At 30.1% G+C, this 23,764-nt stretch overlaps 1 protein-coding gene and 1 long non-coding RNA gene across 4 annotated transcripts in view; one reads left to right on the top strand and one right to left on the bottom strand.

Moving 5' to 3' along the window:
* Nucleotides 1-403: 403 nt before the first annotated feature.
* On the top strand, nt 404-14,571 carry LOC111641884. Its single transcript, XR_002759487.1, has 3 exons — nt 404-855; nt 3,393-3,480; nt 14,240-14,571. It is a non-coding gene; the product is annotated as an uncharacterized LOC111641884 (long non-coding RNA).
* The window catches only part of LOC111641883 (AN1-type zinc finger protein 6-like), a 39,937-nt gene continuing 20,377 nt past the window's right edge, over nt 4,205-23,764 (bottom strand). For all 3 annotated transcript variants that reach the window (XM_023388136.1, XM_023388135.1, XM_023388137.1), the window contains exons 2-5: nt 10,705-10,899; nt 10,527-10,600; nt 10,267-10,453; nt 4,205-5,305 (exon numbers count right to left, since the gene is read on the bottom strand). In XM_023388136.1, coding sequence (XP_023243904.1) covers nt 5,157-5,305; nt 10,267-10,453; nt 10,527-10,600; nt 10,705-10,858 — 564 coding nt within the window. In that variant the 5' untranslated portion in view covers nt 10,859-10,899 and the 3' untranslated portion in view covers nt 4,205-5,156. The remainder of the gene's footprint in view (nt 5,306-10,266; nt 10,454-10,526; nt 10,601-10,704; nt 10,900-23,764) is intronic.

Below are 23,764 nucleotides of genomic sequence, written 5' to 3'. Positions count from 1 at the left end.
TTTAGGCCTCTTTATTATTCGGAATGTGATGCTTTTATCGCTCCATATTGCTTTGCCGTCAATGTCTCTCGAGTGATGCACTTCCATACAATACGGCTCCCAGATCGGTACGTTAGCAGTGTGAGTGCTCAACAGAGAGTTCAAAGTTGGGGATCGAGTAGTGATCAAAAATGATGTCCGGAGAACCAACAATAACAACCTGAAAAGCAAACACTGATATCTTATATTATTCAGACAGACACAGAACGGATATTTAGACAAAACAATCGAAATAGACTGTCCCATTGAACAGTGACTAGAATGATCAGGATGATGCCTTGGAATAAAGTGCTAACAATGAAGTTCCCAACACAAGTGCTCCAGTAAGAGAACGAACACAGAACTACAGTGGGAAAGTTTTAAAGCCACCGATAAAATTTCTGTCACGTTATTAACTTGTGTTTCATTAAATAAAAGGAATATTCATACGATAAAGGGAAAAAATGTAAGGTGCTGGATTCAGAAGTGGCAACATCACACTAGTTATCAAGAGTAGAACACATCAATGATCAGGAAGGAAGCTGAAGAGTAATATACAAAGGTCACTGAACGATATACTCTCAAGCCAGCGACGCCCGCAGGCTATATACAAAGGGAGAACAAGCTATGAAAAAAGGGCATCGTATATTATTCAAACTTTGATTCAACGTCGGATTAGCACTCCCACAAGATGGCATTGGTTGCACTCGGGGCTAACTAGCCTCAAAAAACAAGAAACTTGGTTTTGCTCAGCTAGAATATACTAGAGTGGCAACGACGGGTACTATCAACCTCCATGTTGAGTCAAAATATCGAAGTCTGTACCACGTGTTGGCCGTGAGTGTCATTTTAGAATCTATTTGTCTCATCTAAGTCAAGTTTGTTATGAAGGAACCTTTACTTATAACTTATTATATTTTTTATTATTATCGAATGGCAGATTTTGAGGGTAGTGATAAGTTTCATAAAAACTGTAAATGTTAATACCGATCATCATCCTCATTAAGTCCGACCTCTCTCCAGATATGACACGACACCCCTTTAACCATCAAAATTTAATAGCATCAATGCTCCTTATACACAAGCTACCATACCAAATTTCGTTACTTACAGACGGCAACACACACATGGAATATTTTTTCGGGTTCAGGTCTCAAAACGTGGAGATTTGCAAAAAACTTAAAGGGTTAAATTTGACACGATTCCAATGATTTCCCTTGTTACGTATACATAACAGCCGAGAATGTAAAATTAAGAATGTTTAGAATTGTATTTAACTTAAAGCTACAGAATATTTTGTCTTGTTTAGAAACGTTTAAATAAAGGGTTAAAGAAATGTCTTATTAGAGAGGTTGCGGCCGACGTTTTCAACGCGAAAACGTGTACGTCGGACGTTCAGCGCCGCTTTCCTATAAGCCTAGAAGTTTGACAATGGTGTTTGGATAGTCAGTGGAATCATGCTCGACGTCCCAAACACCATTGCCAAACTTCTAGGCTTACAGGAAAGCGGCGCTGAACGTCCGACGTACACGTTTTCGCGTTGAAAACGTCAGCCGCAACCTATTTACTTTCAAAATTGAAATAGAAAGAAAAAAAAACTTAGTCATTTTGACTGGCATCATATCAGTTAAAACTGCATTTTTTCCTTTGCACACTTTTACACGAGTTAGAATATTCTAGTTCGTTGTCTTTACACAACACAAATGGCATGATCCTTGACTAAAAGGAAAATGATGGCCGCGTATTCGATTTTCTTTAAACATGGCGTCGCTACAGCCACTATGTAGTATATTCTAGCTGTTATCTTTAGATCCTATTATTATATTCTAGCTCGTTGGTTTTAGTCAACATACAACGAACAAAAGTATATGTTAAATGGAACAATAGACAAATATCGTTCATTAGTAGTGTTACCACCCGGACAGTCCGGGAATTGACTCGCTGTCCGGGTGAACTATTAATTTTGTCCAGAATTTCGTAGAAATTGTGAAATTACGATAAAACAAAGCTCTTACAAATATTTTTACAAATTTACACTATTTTAACAGCGAAAGAACTCTCTCTCACTCACTGAAACTCGCCTGCAATTCTGCGATGTTAGTCTTTTTACGCCGACGTGTGGCGCGCAACCTGTTGATCTTTTTTTGGCATGTACAGTACAGTACGATCGTACACGTCTCAAATAGAACTAAGTTATCTGTACCTGTTCTTTCTTAATTTAGGTTACTTACGTTACTCCTACGCAAGTCTCTAGTCCTTAACTGTAGCTGATTTAGAACTGGCATGCACGTTATTCTTCCCATTGTAAAATGACATTGCGCATGCGTCAGGAACTTCTGTTCGAACAAACCTAACCTACCGTCCGGGTCAGCGATTTTGAAAAGGTGGCAATACTATTCATTAGCTTCTTTTACATGTGCAGAATAGACACGAGATTAGTAGAGTTTTCTGTTGTTTGTTGATAGCGAAATTTGGAGGGCCCGAGAATTAGGAAAAGGGCAACCCGGACGAGTATGTGCAGCCCCACTCTCAGCATTCCAGTAATGAACCATTAAACTAACACATTAAAATACATTAAAGAAACTAAATTTGCTTTCACGTATCCGTCACGTACTGTACATGAAATTATTGTTCAAGTAGTTATTACGCAGGCTCAAAATTACACGTGGACTTCCTGTTTCAACATTACTACGCAAGCTGTCATATTGATAACTTATGTCAGTTCCTTACATGTCATATGCAAACTAGTGATACACACCAACATTCATTGAAAATAATAATAAAGGATGAACAAAGAGCAAGTATTAAATTTTGTTGTTTACACCTTGTGGCTGTTTGTATAGCCTAGTATTTAAGCTTGAATGCGTGTTTTCTGTTTCATCCAGCAATCAATTGCTTGTGACTGTTTTATGCCCTTTACTTTTAAACTCCTAAAAGCACAGTGGGAGCCAGAAGTGCGTTAATGAAAAAAACTACTCCTCGTGGCTAAATCTGTTTCCACAATACAATTTTATATTTGTAATGTCTATTTACGTTCAATACAAAATGGTAATACTTTAGTAAACTTGAAAAACAATGCAGTTTATTAATATAATAAGAGATTGTAAGCAAAGTCCATTGTTGATTCAAATCAACCAACTATCTATTGAATTTTTATAAATACATTATCAAGTATATGTAAATAAGTACAATCCCTTAATACTCAACTGGGCATCATTTTTTTCACCATATTAAATAAAAATATACAGTATTTCTGTAAAAAGCATTATAATTTATAATTATTTCAAAATTCTGTAAAGATTACTGTATTTACAATTAATGTGACAAGTATTCAATATTTAAATAATATTTTAATATGTCGAAAATATCTACAGAAAGCCCAGGACTTTGTTTATCTTGAGACACATCGAGCACCAGCAACAAAAGAAGAAGAGCATTACTTTCTGTAAGAAAGTGTTGCTGGTGAGTAACCATGTTCAAATGATTTGTTTGGTATCAAGATTCCAGAGAAAGAAGTGTGACTATCAAAATCTATGATCACAGAATTTCCAGTATTGTTAATGTTCATATTTATCAACTACTACACATCCCCACGAAAACGTAGATCAATGTGATAAATCTAACGTTTTGTGCAATAGTTTGTTTCAATAATTATGCAATGTTCAAACACAATAAAATGGGAAATACTGTATATATATTCAAGACCATGTTGCATGCTGTAAAATGTTTTGAACTTGAATAACGGAATAATTAGAATGCTTTAATTAATTTGACCAACAGTCATTTTCTGTTTTCCCAAATATCTTTGTGGACTATCTGCAAATCTCATTTTATCCATTTAACCTAATCTTGGCATTACTCTGGTACACTGCCCACTTATTTTCTGTGTGTTGTCTTCTGAGATTGTTTCCAAACCAATTCCTTTTACATGTCCAAACCACTCTAAATGTACTTTTCTCATTCTATATCCCCTTTTGGTTCTCTTTCACCATGTAATGTTATTCTTACATATCTCCTTTGTCTTCAAATTTCTGATTTGTTAATGTTCTGAAATGTTAAATAAGGCATACTACATCCAAATGTCAAAAGTTTGCATGCACACACTGTGCACATGCACATAAGGAAAAAGTTTAAGTATTTATTATTAATTGAATGATTTGTTTGAATGAATAAACAAAAACTAAGGTTATTGGTTGAAATTTTATTTTTTTTTACAAGAAAAAATATGGTACACTTGCACAACTATCTGACATTCCTGTTACCAGACAAAAAAAGTCAAGCATTTTACACTCATTGGTTAACTTTTGGTATTCATAATACTCTCAAAATACTTTACTCGATTCCAAGCCTCTATTTATTGACAAAAAAAAAAAATCAAAAATTATTTATTTAGAGTCCCAATATAATTGAAGTAAAGAAATGGCAGCAACAGCTGTCTTCCTAAAGCTACCATCTTGTAAACTATAAGCTAAATCTTTACACGAAATCTTAAAATAGACTGAAATGCTTCGGCCTGTCTCCCATCAAAAGATGGTTGAAGTCGAGCAGAGACAATAATTACTAAAAAACAAATTGACGTAGAAGGAATAGAGTTATTATGGAGTAGTGACCGTTTGGGCATTTCGTGCTCTCTATTAAATATCAAATATTTAGAAGATAATTGACAAAAATACATCTCTCATTTACTTTTTCATATTTTTTTTTAAATCTATTTTTCAAACTAATTTATAAAGCTTGAAACTCTTATCCTATAAGAATTTATTTAATAATTTGGATGGTATGCGTGCTGAGAATGTAAAACTCGTGTTGTCAGCTTTCGTTCCCAAGAGACTCTGCAATCCAAAATAAACTATAAAATCACAATTAAAACTTTGACAAAAATAATATACCTTGCCTGGATTAGTGTGCATATGATTATTATGTATTTTCAAAGTTTAACAAAAGTTATAAATCAAGCTGATTTTAATTATTGGCTAAGAGTTGTAACTATAATCGTTTGTAAAATTATCTCTCTTTAAATTTTGCTCCTATTTGGTTCCATCTCTGATGACAATTTTACGACGAGAGTCATTCTTACCGAGGGAAAATTTTTGCAGTTTTCCACAATCCAAATATGGTTATACTAACAAATCAAATCTTCATATCTTCTGAACCTTTTTCCCAATGACCACGGGATTATTTTTCCTAATTTCCTGGGCACCCATTCCTTTATAATCAAACGTACAGTTATGTTCGTCAGAATATCTGTGAGCACTACAGAAGAGGCCGCCACAACGACACTCAAAACCTGGAAATCAAATAAAATTACTCTTATCGGTACAGATAAATAAATTATGTGACTTCTTTAATAATGAAAATCAAATACCTCAAATTTTTCATCAGTAACTGAAAATTTTATTTTGAGTTTTAATTATATCTTAGAGATTTACTTTTTTAAGAAATAACTTATTTTTCAACAGTAATCTATTCCAAAAGATTACAAATATAATAAAAAGGTATCAGAAAGTTAATCTATTCAATAATCAATAGTAAGAAAATTTACGCGAACTGAATTCGTGCCAAATACTTTGATTCTTATCAAACTTTTTCTTAATCATTTCATACATATGTAACATAATTAAAACAACTGATAGAAAAAATTAATTTAAAACCTGAATGAAAAGATCACTTCATATTGTTTCACTTGATAGTATATAAATAGCAGTTTCGTATGACAAATTGTTTTTGGTATAAAATTTAGGAAGCTTGGTAGAATTACTATTGTACAACCTTGGTAATTAGATATATACAAACTGGAAGAGTGTTGGATTATTGGAAGTAAGGGTAAATTCTATGGTTTAATCATTAGGAAGGAAAACATTTGTTCATTTGTATTTGTAACACTGTATTAATCAAAAACATTTACAGATCATGTTTTAGTGTATTTTAGAGTTCTCAAATTAATCCTCAATCCTTTTAATATAATTTTCAATTGTTTTTTGCCATTTTGTCATCTGAGTGCACAGCCATTATCAGAAATTGCATTGCCAAGTTGGTGGATTTCCACTAAATTTAGTGGGAATTAAATTTTGAGCTAGTGGGAATTGGCAACAATGATAGCAACACCTGAGTGTTGACAAGTTGACTAGTCAACTGTCAGATATTTTCTAAAGATAACTGTTTTCATTTAGTGTCAGATTGTTGAATGTATCAAACTAGCAAACGTATGAATTACTAAGATTTATTGTATTTATCTAGAGATATTTTGTAAGGTTAACATATGCTAAAATAATTAATTTATATAATGTAAGTTTTTACATTAAATAAATACTATTTGTATACATTATATTGAAATTTGTTCTTACACAATGATCCAAGAATAGTGATACAAATCAAGGTTATTTATAACATTTAAAAATAAATGCAGTGAGGCAGGTTCTCATTTGGATCTTCCCTAATTAGATGAGTGCCGAACTTTGTAAGGCCACACAACACAAATTAGTTGCTGTGTAGAAAAACACTATTAAATACTATAAATTTTTCAAATTAATCTGAAGAAAATTAAATTACATCATGATCACAGTCATATTTGTACAGTACTGTTTGTCTTACAATTTGGTGTATGTTATAGAGGAACCAACCATAAGCATGAGCTTACACTAATATAATTTCTACAATACTGAATTATCTCACTTCTATATAATATTTAATTTGCACTGCACAAAAATGCAAACTTTGTAAAAGTAAATCAAAATAACTTTAAATAAGACTAGTTAATGTAATTTATAACAAATTCACTCATTAGATTCAGCAAAATATAACAGCATTTACATAAATATTTGAAAATTAGCTAACAAATTTTTCAAAGGTATCAAATATATCCAAAACAGACTAGAATTTGAATGTTGGAAATAAATTCCTTGATATAAATAACAATTTAACTGCATTAAAATTTGTCAAAAATAATGTTAAATGATTTGTGGACAATAGTTACAATAAAAATTTGTTTCAATTTTCTAATTTAATCTGATTTCTTTCATCTATCCTAAAGATTAAATGATCTATTAGCAGTAAATTCATTGTATTGTCTTATATATATTATAATGTTCTTATAATTTCACTATTATTACTTTAATAATATAAAAATTTGTAATTTTGTCAATATAGATATTCCTTGACTTAAACTGTAGTAGTAGAACTTCCAGGGCATAAAAATACATAAAAGGAATAGTCTCCTAGCTAGTTGGGCTGCAATTTGAAAAAAATTGTACACCTATAAATTCCCACTGTTGTCTGTCTGTCTTCTTAATCTCAAGAACAGTGTTAGATAAATGAAACAATTCAAAATTTCTCCCTAAAAGGAATTAGGTATGTGACTGGCACAACTCCATTGTAAATGGAAAGTATGATGTACTGTACAGGAGCAAGACACAACAGTACTAATTTGAGGTGAAGAGAATATATTATAAAATTAAATAAATTAAAAATATGATAAAAAATTGCAGCCCAGCATTGTGATAATGTCACAATAAATAATTGCTCATTTTAAAGTTCATATATGAATGTATTCAAATATAATAAGAAATAGAAACTGCAACTGTGTATATTCAGAAACTCAAGAAATCTTTGTAAGCAGCAAAAACCAATTTAATTACAAATGTTTTCAGTCCTTTAAAGACCATAAAATAAATAAATACAAAAACACATTAAAAATTATGATAACAATAATAAAATAAATGGCAAATAAAGATGAGTACCCCACAGATGGAGGGAGAAGGCTATGGAGGACCTGCTATGACTTGCTTATCCCATATCATATGGGATAAGCAAGTCATAGCAGGTCTTCCATAGCCACTGAAAAGGCATTGATCCTTAATTTGATAGAAATGACTGTTTCACGTACAGTCAAACCTCAGTTTTAAAACTTAATTTGTTCCTAAAAGTTGTTCTCAAACCGAAACAAATTTTCCTGTAAGAAACAATGTAATATGGATTAATCTGTTCCAAACCCCCCAAAATGAAATCTTTTTTAAACCCTTTTACCTGTATTTCATGCATAAAAATTCCTATAAATGAAATATATTATCTATATCTACATCCATTATAAATATACAGGTAGCCCTCGGTTTACACCTCAGTTCCATTCTTACAAAAGCCGGCGCAAATCGTATCAGCATAAAATGAACCCATATTTACCCTGAGGTATAGGGTTAGGTTCTACATAAGTGAAAAATATGCAAATAATTTTGTTTATTAATACAATATAATACANAAAAGACCGGGAAATGAGAAACCCTACTGTCAACCAATGGAGACTCAACTCTGCCTGGACAAAATATAACCAAATCAATCAAGACACACAACAAGTACTTTAGTCACAATTTCCAAAATATTATGTTTCAATTGCATTGATTTAAATTTAAATTTTAATTAATTAAGTTTGATTTTATTTTTAATTTCAGTTTCAGTGTAAAGGCCCAAGTTTTTATTATTTTTAATTTTAATTAACTGGTTACCTAGTATTAATAAATATTACTTATTTAACATTATAATATATGATATTACATTAAAACATTTGTTATTTAATTTGAGTTAAGCACATTTAAACACAATGCATTTATATTATGCAAATGTCAATTAATGCAGTTTTTTTATTAATTTGATTTAAATTCAATTATGACATGTACAGAAAGTCAGAAATACTGTCTTACTTGCACATGCATTGAAATATAATTTGAATAACTACATCATCGATGGTTTGTATCCCAGTGTCTAATGACACCAGGCAATCTCGGCGCCATTAACTTCTGAATCAGTAGTCCCATCACTGATTGGTCGGGCCGTCGGCTTTCTTTAACACAAGTAGTACAGGGATTAATTGTCTGTGGACCGCTCTTGTTGAGTAGATTGTTTGGCAACCAGGACAAATATGGCATTCAAAATTTTGTTTGTAAATCAAATTGTTAGTAATCAGATGTGTTCGAAATCCAAGGTTTGACTGTATAGAACCTCCACTTAACACATGTGATGTCTAATTCTAATACTTTTAATAATTTTCACACATAGGCAGCAAGGGCTGTGATTGGGTCAGACTTCTGAATGCACACTTACAACTTACATTCTTTCAGTCTTGCACACAAAGATCTTAAGGTGGCTCCTATATACTGTGTCATGTGCTACTATCTCATCCACATGGAATGTGGTTGGGGTTGGAGATCTTTATCATTACAGAGAAGCTTATAGGTTATAGGATTCCTTTTGTATAGAATCCTTCAGCCAGTGGTTTTACTGATTTCCTTATAGATGTTGTGATGGGGTTTCATATATTCAACCACTGTGTAGTCAGTCCTTTAAGAATCATTTTAGTTGTTCTTTAGTTCCAACAAGAAAGGCCTGAATTAGATTTAAAGCCAAAACTTTGCACAAATGATCTGATGTAATTAAATTCTTGCATCCTGTCACAGTCATATGTCAACGACAGGATGCAATACGACCAAAAACATTTGTAATTAAAAATTGTTTTTGCTGCTTACAAAGGCTTCTTGAGTGTCTGAATACAATAAAATAACTAGAAAAGACAATTTATACTTTCACTTGAAAAAGACTAATTCAAATCGAAATTCATCATTAAGAGTGACAAGTGTAAAAATATTGGTCATTATTTTCATATTTTCACATAATAAAATTATGCTTTCTTTCCTAAATACAGGATTACTCAAATTTATGATCATGAAATCAGTCAAAAGATACTTATATGAAGTTAACTGTTTTATCTAACTTGCATTTGACTTTATGTTCTATCTGAGGAAAATTGTTAAAAATACAGCCAAAACATTAAGATTTTGTTACAATTAATGGTTTATTTGAGTGTTTTAGTATCTGTTGCTACAGTTTCCAGTTGTTATACTTATAGTATATAAAGCCTTATGTAATAATGTTACTTCAAAATTTCGTATCTGAATATTTTCATAATTTATTAATTTGATAACAAAAATTTTTTTCATATCTCTTGTGAAATGATGAAATAGTTTATTTAATAGTCTTACATGCATGATAAAAAAAATATGCAAACATGTAATGAATGCATGGTAAATTTTGCAGTTTTATTTTTAAAAATGCTGTTATTAATGTCTTATCACATATTTAATGCTGTCTTTACCTTTAATTTTAAATGAACCATCACTCAATCTCTCTCATTTTTGTTTTTGTTTTTTTTAATTATACGAATTTACTTCATAGTTTTAAATTATTATTATAAAAAGTATGTACCTGTTAAACCAACTTTTCTACGGCACACAAAGCATTTATTTTTTGTTTTCTTTGAATCTTTCTGTTGGGCAGTTTCTTCTTGACTAGCCGCCTGATCCAAACTGGCCTTTTCTGTTTCTTCTGTTCCGCCTGTCGCACTTGTTCCGCTAGTCGATGCTTCCTGCTTTGCATCATCACCTTGCATATTCTAATTTAAATAAACATAGATAAACATGGTAGAAAAACTATAGAAAGATACGAATTTCAAATTCCCAACATACGTCATTTTTAGTTGGTTCCGAACTGGAAGGTGCAAGAACGGTAGGTATGGCTGTACTCAACAAGGACTCGCCTGCTATAAGTTAAATAATTAATGTTACACACTGTTAGACATTTTCTGCTATTTAAATGCAGATATTAATACAGTAAATTAATATAGTCGAAAAATACATTCTCAACCTGTTACATTTGGAGGAGGTGTCAACTGTTTTCTTTTCAAAGCGTCCTTGTAACATTTCGAACACAGTCCGTCGGTAGCCGGACTACCGTAGAAGCCGCAGCCCGATCGACACAGAGAAGAACTTTGTGACATTTGATTTGTGTCTCGCTCCATGCAAAATTATTGAAAGTTCTGAGAACTTGTTAATTGTGGATCTGAAAAATGCAATAATTTTAAATTTAACACACAGAAAATTTTATATGTCTAGAAATATTGATAGATACAATGTATTCTAATTTCGCTACATTCTATTTATGTTTAATAAAACAACCTTTGAATTTTCAACAACACTTTCTCAATACAATACTTACATAATTACTTAGTAGAACTATTGTTTTGCAAACCGGTAGAGATTTGTGTGTGTAATTAAAACTTTTTTTATAGTAAAACTTAAATGATTCTGACGATAAAAACAGTTTACACGTAGAAAAAAATATTATCTAAATTTTTAGGCAATTGTTATAATGTAATTTACCCATGTGGAAACAAATTATTGCATTTCTAGCAGTGTGGTCATTTGGTTGCATAAACCGGCATATGAGCTAAATTTAAATGCGTAATCATATTAGAAGATAAAAATTCAAAGTATTTTTTTTTAATGATAATTTTAACAATACACTAAGAGACTAACATAATCATTGAGAATTTAGCTTCCCTTTCTTAACAACTAAATCAAAGTTGTCTTATAGTTCCACATTATTAAGACAAATCTTTAGATTATTCTGATTCAATATTCATTTAAAAGCAAAGGATGAATTTATTTAAAAAATGTTTCATAAATATTTACTGTATATCACTCAAGAACTTATGCATAAAATATTACAGACTATAGTCAAACAGTTACAGGCTGTAGACACCAAAATTTTTAATATATACTCTAATATCAGCATTTAATAATTAATATAATTAATATTAAATTGTTAATTTTACATCTACCTTGTTCATAAAATGTGTAACAAAACAAAAACGAACAACTTTTTTGTTGTTTTAAGTTGAGGTAAAAACATTTTAAGTTATCTCAAAATGCACTTTTGAAGTAAAACTTCAAGTAATTCTGTTTTACTATAAGTAACTTTGTAAAAAACTTGTAAGTATAAAACTATAAATATTCACAATCTTCATTAAAATTTTAACTGAACATTCTTCTTCTCTACACATCTAGACTATGTGTAGACAATGTTAAATTATTCAAAATGCTAAGTTAAAGGAGTCCTATTTATATCATCAAGATAAAAGGGTTTTAGAGAATTAATCATCTCTCCTACATAACAGTTTTAACTTGAACAATGCAACGTACTGGCACTCAAAAGCCATTCAAATATTTGAACTGTTCAACTTACATTAAATAATCCAACACACTAAGAAGAATAGCACTTTCTTATGTATAAAATTCACTAAAAATTCTGTTCCTATCATGTTTGATAACTTTCACAAAAAAATATAAATAGAACTTGTTGATTTTAGCATTTTAGTTCCCCACGGCAAATAAATGCTAAGTAATCAACTCTCGTGCCTATAGCATTCTTATTTGATACCATAAAATTGGTAACAATGATGTTAACAAAAGTTATTTTATTTACTGTTTATTTACTTTATATCTGTCAATGCAATCATTCCTGCCAAAAGCAAAACTGCCCACATTGCCATCCCTGATTTGTTTTATCACCTGCTATAGAAATCAACATATAAACAAACTGAAAAGAGATTTGAGATAATAGTAATATTGCTAAAATTATTTGATAAAAATTAAAATGAACAAAATGATTAGTTCTCTCATTTGATACCATTCTGTATTTTTGATACTGCAGTTTAAATGCTTCTGTTCTTTGTTTTACACATTTTATAATTACATTTACAATGAATTGCTAATGGGAAAAAACAATGTTCTGGATGATATATTCTAAATTGCATGTGGGTAAAATAATGTGTTTTCAACAGTAACTTTGAAGGTGTGGAATATATGGATGTGCAGGTTGTGCAATTTATTTTTGTTCAGGCAATTTTCTGTGGGATTTTTATGCCAGGCCAATTATACTTATAAAATTACAGTGCTAAGATATTAATGCTTAAATGAGGCCACCTGTACATCTGCATTAAAAAAAACGTTAATAAAATTAGACATTTACAAACTAAATTCTCATTTGGAAATACTCATCAACATTCTGAAGTGTAAAAACACCTGCTTTCTTGGATCAAAAAAATAAAGGTTTATAAATAAAATAAAAAATATACATAATTTTAACTTAAAAAAAAGCAAAACATTTTCATATGCTGCTAAACTAAATGATTGCCCTAATTAATCGGGTACATTGGGCTTTGGGAAGTTTATTATATTTATTTTCATATGCTTTCCAATTCAAAGCAAATCAATAGTTTAATACTCTTTGGGGGTAGGGTGCCTACTATCCAAATATTTTATGGTTATAATATAATATATTCTATTATCCAATAGTCTGCAATTATTTAATAGTATATTCTACATATTCTATCAAATAAAAAGTCATCTAAAAACCAATCTTTTCTACTTATCTTTCATTTGTACTGTTTACAAAAGGAATTATATGAGTCTTTTTTTGAAAATGGTTTAAGTCCACTTTTGGAAAAAAAATGCATTAATAGTTTTAGTGAGGCATATAACAACAAACAAAGTCAATAGTATAAAATATCCTCATAAATTAATCAAAAGAAGTTTAACTGTAAAATGATATCACAAGAATTTTTTTTTAAGTGGAATAAATCCATTAATAATAATAATTGAAACAACTTTCCTTAAAGTCTTTATAATGGCTAATAGCTAACGTCTTAAGAACGCAACACCATAAACAAGATAAATGTGTTATTGCTCAGACAAAGTGAAAAGAAGTCCTTTTCCTCATTCCACTTAGATTTCTTTTGCAAGCTTTAAGACCATTATAATATTTTATATACTGCTCAAGACTACTGTATTATAATGTAATAAAGAATTTCCAGAAGAAAAATGACTTCCTTTTATATGAAGCAAAAAGATTTCATCTCAAATTTCTAGAAGCAATATCAAAAGAAAAAATATAGACGGGGAAATTGTAAACTGGCCACAGATATGCCAGATGAGGTTTAAAAGGGTAAGGTTTAAACCTTACATTTTCTACAAAACATCTATGGAAGAAAATGCACAAATTAAAGTACTTGATTTTCATTTGGAAAATGAGGAAGACCTAAAAATTCTAGCAAAATTACCACTCTACATGACTTCAAGACATATAACAAGAGAGAAATATAATGATATCATGAGTTTACTGCCTCACATACCTCCTATTCACCATAAATACTTCACTACACTAAGAGTAAAAGAAAAACAAGATATAATAATAAATGTATTTGTATTTCATAGTTATTTTAAAGTAATTTACTTTTCATAGTTATTTACTTATAAATTCTTACTAAACTGAAAATATTTATTAATAATGTCACTTATTTGTTTACTTACATGTTTTCATTTTAATTATTATTTTTTAGATTAAAAATGGACATATACCATTTTCAAAAACAACAGCTTGTTTGATCGTTTAAAGTTAAGAAATTGGATAAAGCAATGGAATACATGAGAATAGAATGGAATAAAGCTAAGATTACAGGTAAAGCAATAGGAGAAAACTCAAAATATGTAAAGAAACTTGAATACATGAATAGTTTGAAAGAGTTGTTGTTAATACTAGAAGATTTCATGGCATAGAGATGACTTTTGAATAGAAAAAAACTAGAAACTGTCTAATGTTTTCTCCTAATATTAGAATTAAAAAATATTTAAATTATTGACATAAAACATTCAATTACAAGCAGACCTCTTACAGAAAATGAAATAACACATTGAAAAAGGGTATTGAGTATATTACCTGATAAATCTGAAATTTTAGTCTAAAAAGTCAGATATTTTAAACCCTATGAGACAAAGTTCAACCTTCAATGTGTCAGAGCATTACAACATCTGCTGGATGATTAAGCAGCTGCCTATTTTTAACTTTTCTTTTTTTTTTTATTTGCTTTGCATTATTTTAATCATCATTATTTTCATTTGATCTAACCATCAATTATTATTTATTAATTTTAAATGATATATTTAATTAATAATAATTATCACCTTTAATGGCAAATTATTTTTGTTTATATACACATAATTAATCCAAACAAAAACATCTGAGATGTAAAAAATTTTGCCAAGTAAAAATTTATGACAATTTAGACAGTCAAAATTTTTCTTGGGAGTTTTTCTTTGATAACGATAAGCTTGGCACTTGGAAGCAGTACCCACAAGATTTTTACCTGTACTGTATTATTGTTTTCTACATTTTGCCTCTAAGCACCAAGCTTATCTTTACCAAAGTAAAAACTCCTAAGAAAAATTTTGACTGTCATCTAAATTGTCATAAATAACTTGGCAAAATATTTTTACATATCAGATGTTTTTGTTTGGATATCAATTGTTTTGCTTAATAACTATTATTATGTCAAAGATGCATTCAGTTGGCAGTTGTCTAGCACCAACCAATGCTCCATTGACCAAATTCATTGCCAACTGAATGCTTTCAATATTTATTTCGATTGGCAGAGACAGACAATCTTAATATGCCATTTAGAAAAATTGTTATAAATAGCTTTAATTTACATAAATTTGAGCTTTTGTAATTCTGAGTAACATTTTGAATAAAATTCATTTGTTTCCATGCAATTTTATCCTTATAAGCATAAAATTAAGCCATAAAACAGAACCAGTTGTATGGGAAAACCCCAGTGAACTTTGACCTATCGATCCAGAAGTTTCAAGAGCACATCACCAATAATGAGAAAGACTTAAGTTTAAAATTTGAGGTTTCTAGACCCAATAGTTTTTCTCTACATGCATCTGCAGTGATGGAGAAAAAGAAGAAAATATAGCTTTTTTTTGATGATTTTTGCACTTTTCAATTGCTTATATTTCAGTAACCACTTTATACAAAATCTTGAAATTTTGCACACTTCCTAAGAAAACAATTTTTTTAACAAGATATTCAAAATTACTTCAGGTGTTTGGGGAGCAAAGAAATAAACCCCTGAAAATTGGCATAGCTGATTCCTGTATATATATATATAGTCAGTCAGTGACTTTTTTTACTTGGCAGGAAATCACTGCTGTAACTCCTGATATTGCTTAAAAGAATTATAAATTGCAACACTCGAGAGTATCACAAAGTGACATGTCAGGGACCACCAAAGGTGGTCATGGGTGCAGCATCTAAAATGAGAAAGTATGTGTATTGCCCTCTAAGTAGATTGTCAGCTAGAATTCAACCTTCCAACAGGTAAAATTTTGAAACACGAATGGCCAAGGTATGTCATCTATTGTCGTCGCTTAGCCAACCGTGTATCAAAATTTACATTTAAAATTAGGTTTCACTACACTCATTTGCATTTACAATAAGATATAATTAGCTTTAAGCACATTTAATATTTAATGATATGCAAGAAAGATGTTTTTTACTAGGAAAAAAATATATTTGTAACAAAATACTTATAAAATAAAAACACATGCAAAAGGATTGTTTTCAACTAATAGATGAACTTAATTATTTTGATTACATGAATGGCATATTGTTGCATACTTCACTGTCAGTGTGCAACAATATGCTGAATGATTCGTAATCTTCGATTTTATACTGTCTTCGAATAATGCACCTTTGTCATATGATACTTCATCAGAAAAAAACATCTCAAAATCTTAATTCACTAATCTTTCAAGCTCATTGCAAGTCAGATATTAACACACCATTACTCAACCAATTGTAAACTGAAAGAACATCTCATGTGCAAGTAATAGGCTTCTACAGGCTACAAAACAAACATACAACACAAAGTTCTAACATGATTGTAAGCAGGTGTTTAAATAAGTACTGTACATATAAAAACAACAATGACATAAATGCTGAATTAATAATTCTTTGTTAATTCCAGATCAAAAACTTTTTAATAAATTAATTTTTTTAGTTAAACTTAACTATTATATAAACCTTTATAAATACGAAGGATTCAATAGATTCTTCTAAAGTAAAATTATTCTTGGTTCCCAGGTCACCACCGGGGAACCAAGAATAATTTTGCTTTAGAATATATTTGAGTGTTTTGAAACAAACCCTTAAAAAATCTATAGTGTAGAACTTGACTAAAAAACTTACAAACTGTAAAAAAATTTAATTTGAGTTAAATATCCAGCAAACACCATCATTCCACTCACTAGAAGATAAAACGAGACAAGGACACACCAATATTTGAATAGAAGAACCTTTGTAGAAAGATTCTGTTCAAGAACTGGGTTGAAATAATTTATTAAACTGAATTTAATCAATTATTTAAACCCTGTCAAATTTAAATTACAAAAATAAGCTTAACACGCACTTTGAAATCAATGAATCAAATTGACAAATGCAGGTAAGTAAGGAATGAATTTATCATAATGTTATAATAATATTAAAGTTTTAATCTAAATAGTAAATTCAAAAAATTATAGAATACATTCTGGGTATAATATCTTCTAAATGATGTCACACCTAACCACCTTGATAATATATATCAACAGTTTACCTTGTCCCGTTTTTCAAGTATACAACTGATCCTTGAAATGCAATGAAAGGATTTCTTAACCATCAATTATCTTATTAACTTATTTAATTAACAACATATGAAAACTGATCAAATAAACTTCAAATTAAACACACATAATTATGCTTTAAATCGTTTTTTTTTTGTTTATGAAACAGAATTTTAATGAAAAAAATGGGGAATCTATTTTAAAATTATACAAAAGTTACTATTAAATTCCTAACCAAACTTTACACAATTGCTAAAAGCTAACTACTGTATTTGAAATAGAAAAACACTCTCTTTCAACTTCTCTGCATTTAAAACAATTTGTTGAGAATAGATAGAATATTTTTTTAGTAAATAAAACTTACTGTAGATATATCACACTGCATTTCAATATACATTAGCTAATTAATTAATGCTGGCAGATTTCAGTACAAAGGCTTAGGCCAGAAACACAAATGCGTAAAATTGTGTGGCAGAAAACTGACTCAGAAACCAGCTTTCAGTTCAGCTTCTGTTTTACGCTTTTATGCCAGAACACACACAAGTAAAAATTCTGGCCGAATTTTTACGTATGTGTGTAGCACTGTTAGTGGCAGTGGCATTTCCACTGCCACTAACAGTGCTACATTTTATTAATTTTTTTCTCTCATATATCTATTGCTTTGTACCTTCCATTTTTGCTCCGCTTCCTCTGCTATAATATAGAAAATTTAAATTAATAGACTTGTATTCCGAATTCAAATAAAGAACGTGTGATCTAAATACTAGGCTTATATATCAATTCTACTAGACCTACCTGTTATTTGAAATTTACCACCTATAGCCATCCATAAACGTTGTTTAAATACAGTGCCTTTATACATGACACTGATGTGGTCAAATGGATTCAATAAACTCCTCTATTTCATTTATTTTTCGTTTTTTGAGATCGTCACAATTGTAGGGTTAACCCTCACTGCCGCCATTGTTAGAATAAAAACAGTGTGTCTACTTTGACGTCACAGAAAAGACTTCTCTTTATTGGAGGAATTTTGGCATAAAAAGTAAAGACATGCTCTACTCTTTTTTCAGTTATGTTTCAGTCAAAATTTCAGAAAAATTTTTAAGCTTTCTGTTTTATGCTAGATTTTACGCCAAATTTTACACATGTATGTTCCTGGCCTTAATAAGAAAGACAAGTATTGATTAGCACAGCCTGTAGTTACAGAATATAAAGTATACTATGAAACAATGACAAAACAATTTCTTTTATTTATCGTATTAAAGAATAGAGATGATTGTATAACAGATTCAATAAACTCCTCTATTTCAAATAGAGGAGTTTATTGAATTTTACTACAAAATTATTTTGCTCTGTATTGTAAACAGTAAAAAAAAAACCAACCAAACAGCACAAAAAATAAATTGCAAAAAAAATCTAAAAATCAAATAACTTCGTATTGTTCTTGATGCATAAAAAAATTTAAAAGCTATATCTTACTTTTTAATATTTTTTTCCATTTTGTCACAAAAATGTTTGTAACAAAATATTACACAAATTATTCTTTATAACAACAAGCAACTGTCACAGATATCCAATTTCTTTGAGTGATGATAAATCCTTAACTGTATGGACAGATCATAACTCTCTCAGATGACCGAGATGACATCCTACCAAATGATAGATGCTCGAAGTGACTAATGTCATAGTTTCTTACCACGATCAATTATAATCGCTTGTTATATTCCTATATTAAACTGTACCATCACAAATATATCTCCACTTATTGAATTTTGTCAAAAGAATCAAATATAGCCCGAAGCTTGATGTAAACAAATACAACATTGTTACAAGGCAACGACGAGATTTTTAAAATCTAGGATCCTAGATGGCAAGAACAGAGAACAACACAAGTGTGACATCAAACTAATTTCAACTGAAACGAGTACTTTCATGAGATTAAACACTGTAAAATTATGCTTTGATATAACTCAAGAGGAATGGCTGTTTGTTCACACAGTGAAATTAAAACCAGATTGCCTCTAAAGATCTTGTAAATAATTCATTATATAGATTGGAAGAAATAAATCTACTACTGATATTTGCTCAAAATTACATAAATGCCAAGCTAGTAACTGGTATAAATTATAAAATAAACCAGAAAACTGGAAAAAAGTGAACTTGACATTTATCTTGTTACACTATCACTGACATGAATTTAATAAAAAAAAATTCTACTCGAGAGCTCTTAACTTTTTATGATTTAATTATTTTTAATAAAAATTTATTTCTAAGAATTTTACTACTAAATTTCTAGTAATGTAATAAATTACCTAACTAATCTCACAATTTAATTTATTTATCAGGTCATGCATCAACAGTATGCCACCAATTTAAAAGTCTAATCCATCAATGATCAATCTTTAATTATTAGGCAGTGTCACAGGAACATCTAAGCCAAAACAAAAGCAGTTATGATAATTATACACTGCTAAATTATCATCAAGTATTCATCACCCATTTTTAAACTTTTTTTTTATTTAAAGTGTATATATATATATATATATACACACACTTGTATATATATATACACTTTAAAAAAAGTTTTAAAAAAAAATATATATATATATATAAATCCACACTTATTTGAACTCAGATGATGATATAAAATGATTATTTCCAGGTTCGCAAAAGGTCACAAACAACTGTTTATATAAAGAAGTAAATTGTAAATCACATGTCAAGAGGCCAAACTCCCAATTCATATAAATGAAATATAAACACTGTTAACTACCACGTACTTTCCTTGTAAAGTTATCCTTTATCTTATTTTCTAGAACTTGTGAAAGGACAACAAAATAGAACTACTTTCAATTCATTTCTTAGCCGAATTAAAATTTTAGCCTAAGTAACAAAATGAAAAGCCAACCATAAATAAAATTATAATTGAAAATTCCTTATTAACAAGTTATTTTATAAACGAAAAGTAAATACAATTGTCAGTCCTCTCTCTCTCTCGTTTTAATAATAATAATAATAATGTAAAGATTTATGCTAAGTTTAGAGAGAACACATACCAAATTGGAAACATTGACACTTCACTGATTTAAATAAATGAAGTAAATCTTGTTTTTGACTTCTTAAAGTGAAAATAAGTGCATGCATGACAACCCACTACTAAATACACACTTCAAAAATCTTCATAAAAAAAATCAATACATCAGTTAAACTTGATAAGAAGTAGACTTTACAACTGTGCAAGAAAACATCACAATTTCTTGTTTATATTTTATGCAGTCTAACGGTAATTTGTTCCTAAACAAGACGTTTGGACTATTTACTTCTATCTGCATTTATTTATATGGGCTGATCTTCTAGTCCAGCAATCATTTGGCTTTAATGTAACTATCGGGCTCACAGACATTTATATTTGTATGTATTTCTCAAATCACTTGCAATTTCTTCTACAGCTGACAAACTTTATCATCTCCACAATGACTGATATTATTATTTACAGGAGAATGTTACCTGATGTAGTAATCATTTGTGCTAAAGAATTTTTACTAAATAATTCATTAATTGAGAAAAACAGCAGGATAAATATATTCATAATTTCTTGTATAGAAAAATATTTCTATTAATAACTGGTAATGTATCCACACAATAAAAAGTTGTAAATTTGATTTCCACTCTGAGTCAATCTCTTTCCAGAACATTTTAAATTATTCAATTTAATTCTAACGACTAACATTTTTGGACATAGTCAACACTCTTCTTCGATCTTTATAGTTCAAATTGTGAATTACAAATAACCTAACTTTTGGTTAGGTTATTCATAAAGATCCGAAAGAAAATGGTGAACACATCTGAAAACATCAGTCTGTAAAATCAATAAATCTGCTGAAGTTTTAATATGTGCAATTATTAATGTACTTTAATAGACAAATGAATTATAAAATACATTCATAACCATAAATCTAGAACATTTATTGATTTAATTTAAGCACTTAAAAAATTTTATACTATTATACCTCAGATACAACTTGATTCATGACTGGAAATTTATCAAAAAGTTTGACAATGCTTTATTACGATAAACTCATACCTACAAAGCTATCTTGTAACACTTTCAAGGCTATGAAAAAATGAGGTTATAACCTAGAATGCAACATAGTTAAAATTCAAACGTTTATGGATCAGGGATTTTTTTTAATCATCTCTTGAACAAGGTAATAAAGCTCACTTTAAATAATTTTTTAAAATGTGAACATTTCTTATTCCTTATAAGAAAATCTAGATAAAAAGTAAGATATATTCAAGGAACAATACAAAAACTGGGTCATCACCATAAGATAAACTTAATCATGCAGTTCATTTTAGTGACTGAGTAATACTATAACATTCATATATAATTTTTGAACAAAACTTGATAAATTATGATAAATTAAAAATTATCTTGATGTATAATTTTTAATCTGAGTCAAATTACATTCTTGGATAAAAACACTATCTTAAGAGGAAGGTTACCAGGTAAAACAAAGATTGCTCATACTCTTAAAAATAAAGTAGGTGTTTCCCAATGTTAAACAGAAAATTATGTAAATTATGCACACGACTGTATCCCATAAATCATCTACTACTACAGGCAAACTATAACATGGTTTTTCTGTTTCAGCCCAGTTCCCAACACGATGAACTGGTCAATGTGGATCTGTAGAATGCCCCTTGTAGTCCTGATTTTATAGTACAAGATTTGTACTTGTGGACCATCATTTATGAACAACATATGATCACGTTCCATTTGAAGGCCAGTATCGGTCGTGCTGGACTACACTATGATATCTCGCGATGTGCAAGGAATGCTCTTCCATCTGAATCTCTGCAACAGGATGGTAATCATAACATTTGAACAGCTAGTGTGCCTATGGTCATGACTTAAAGAACACCCTGTATTAGTAAAGAATTTTTATTCAAACTAAAAAGATCTAACAATAAAATAATATTAAAATGTTTTTGTGATGCTCAAATTCATTAGAAAGTGCCTAATTCACACCATTGGTAGATTGTAACAATTGCAATTTACTGTTGAGTAATAAAATTATCTAGAAATGCAAGTCAGATTAGCAGTAAACCAAACTTTCTCTGATATGACATCTAGCATTAGTGTTTCTGGAAAGAATCACCTTCAAAAAATAATTATAAGCATGACATTTGAATACAACATTCAATTGTTTCTACTGCTTGAAAGCTTGTACTTAAACAATTTAAATAAGGAAAAGGATTCCTTTAAAAGTTATACTGATAACTATACAAATGATCATCACAGAGAAGTGATAATGGATTTAGAATTCAGAAAAGCAGCAATGATAAGAATTGATGACAATTTACAAATGTTTCTAGTTGTAGCAACTATTAGCTGTATACACCAAAGATACGATGAGGTTTCATGTACTACAAGAGAGAGATTAATCAATAGGATGACTATCAAGCCAAAATATTATATAATAAAGTAAAGACACTGAGTTCAGCATTACATGCATACGTTTTTTTATCGCAAGCACTTTCAACAAACTTATAGTCATCGTCCTCAGGCGAATACAGAGATTTACTGAAAACTTGAACGGAAATAATCCGATGTAGAATAGAACGCATAAAATATAAGTTGAAACTTTGTCAAAGCCGTTAAGAATACAAAGCAAATATTCAAATATAATTTGAAAACTGAACGAGCAGTTAGCTCCGTGAAGTGCAACGAGACCCCTCTCTATATGCATCTGCAGAATCTTTAAGCAGCGTAATATTGTACTATCACTAGCCCCACTTCCAAGCCTACGCAAACTTATTTTTAACGATACAGACAAATTTTCCACTCTTGAGAAGTCAGGGTCTATGCTGTATCTTTGGAAAATCATGCAACGGGAGTAAACACAAGATATATCGAGCCACTACTAGAATGCTTGCTAGCCGCCTTGATGAGCACCAAGACGATGTTATGAAGGGTAGGTACACCACCGAGCTCGCAAAAAACATCCTTGAGCAGGGTTATAACCCACTATGGTCCTATGCTCAAGAGCTGCAAGGATCGAAAAATCGTTTTCATATGGGAATCTCTCCTTACTATCACCTTGGACACTTGCAACATCCCTACGCTCAATCTGACCAGTGTATGGGTCACGCTATACAAGCATTTAAGCAAATATTAGCATTTTCCAGTATGCGTATAGCGTGAGCCTGGTCTGCTCATGCGCCAGCTCACACTTCATGGAGCTAACTGCTCGTTCGGTTTTTGAATTATATTTGAATATTTGCTTTGTGTTCTTAACGGCTTTGACAAAGTTTCAACTTATATTTTATGCGTTCTATTCTACATCAGATTATTTCCGTTCAAGTTTTCAGTAAATTTCTGTATTCACTTGAGGACGACAACTATAAGTTCGTCGTCG

This window comes from Centruroides sculpturatus, unplaced genomic scaffold, assembly GCF_000671375.1.
Source record: "Centruroides sculpturatus isolate CEXI.00-Female unplaced genomic scaffold, Cexi_2.0 scaffold1623, whole genome shotgun sequence".
Taxonomy (NCBI): domain Eukaryota; kingdom Metazoa; phylum Arthropoda; class Arachnida; order Scorpiones; family Buthidae; genus Centruroides; species Centruroides sculpturatus.
This window is presented reverse-complemented; position numbering and strand designations above follow the sequence as displayed.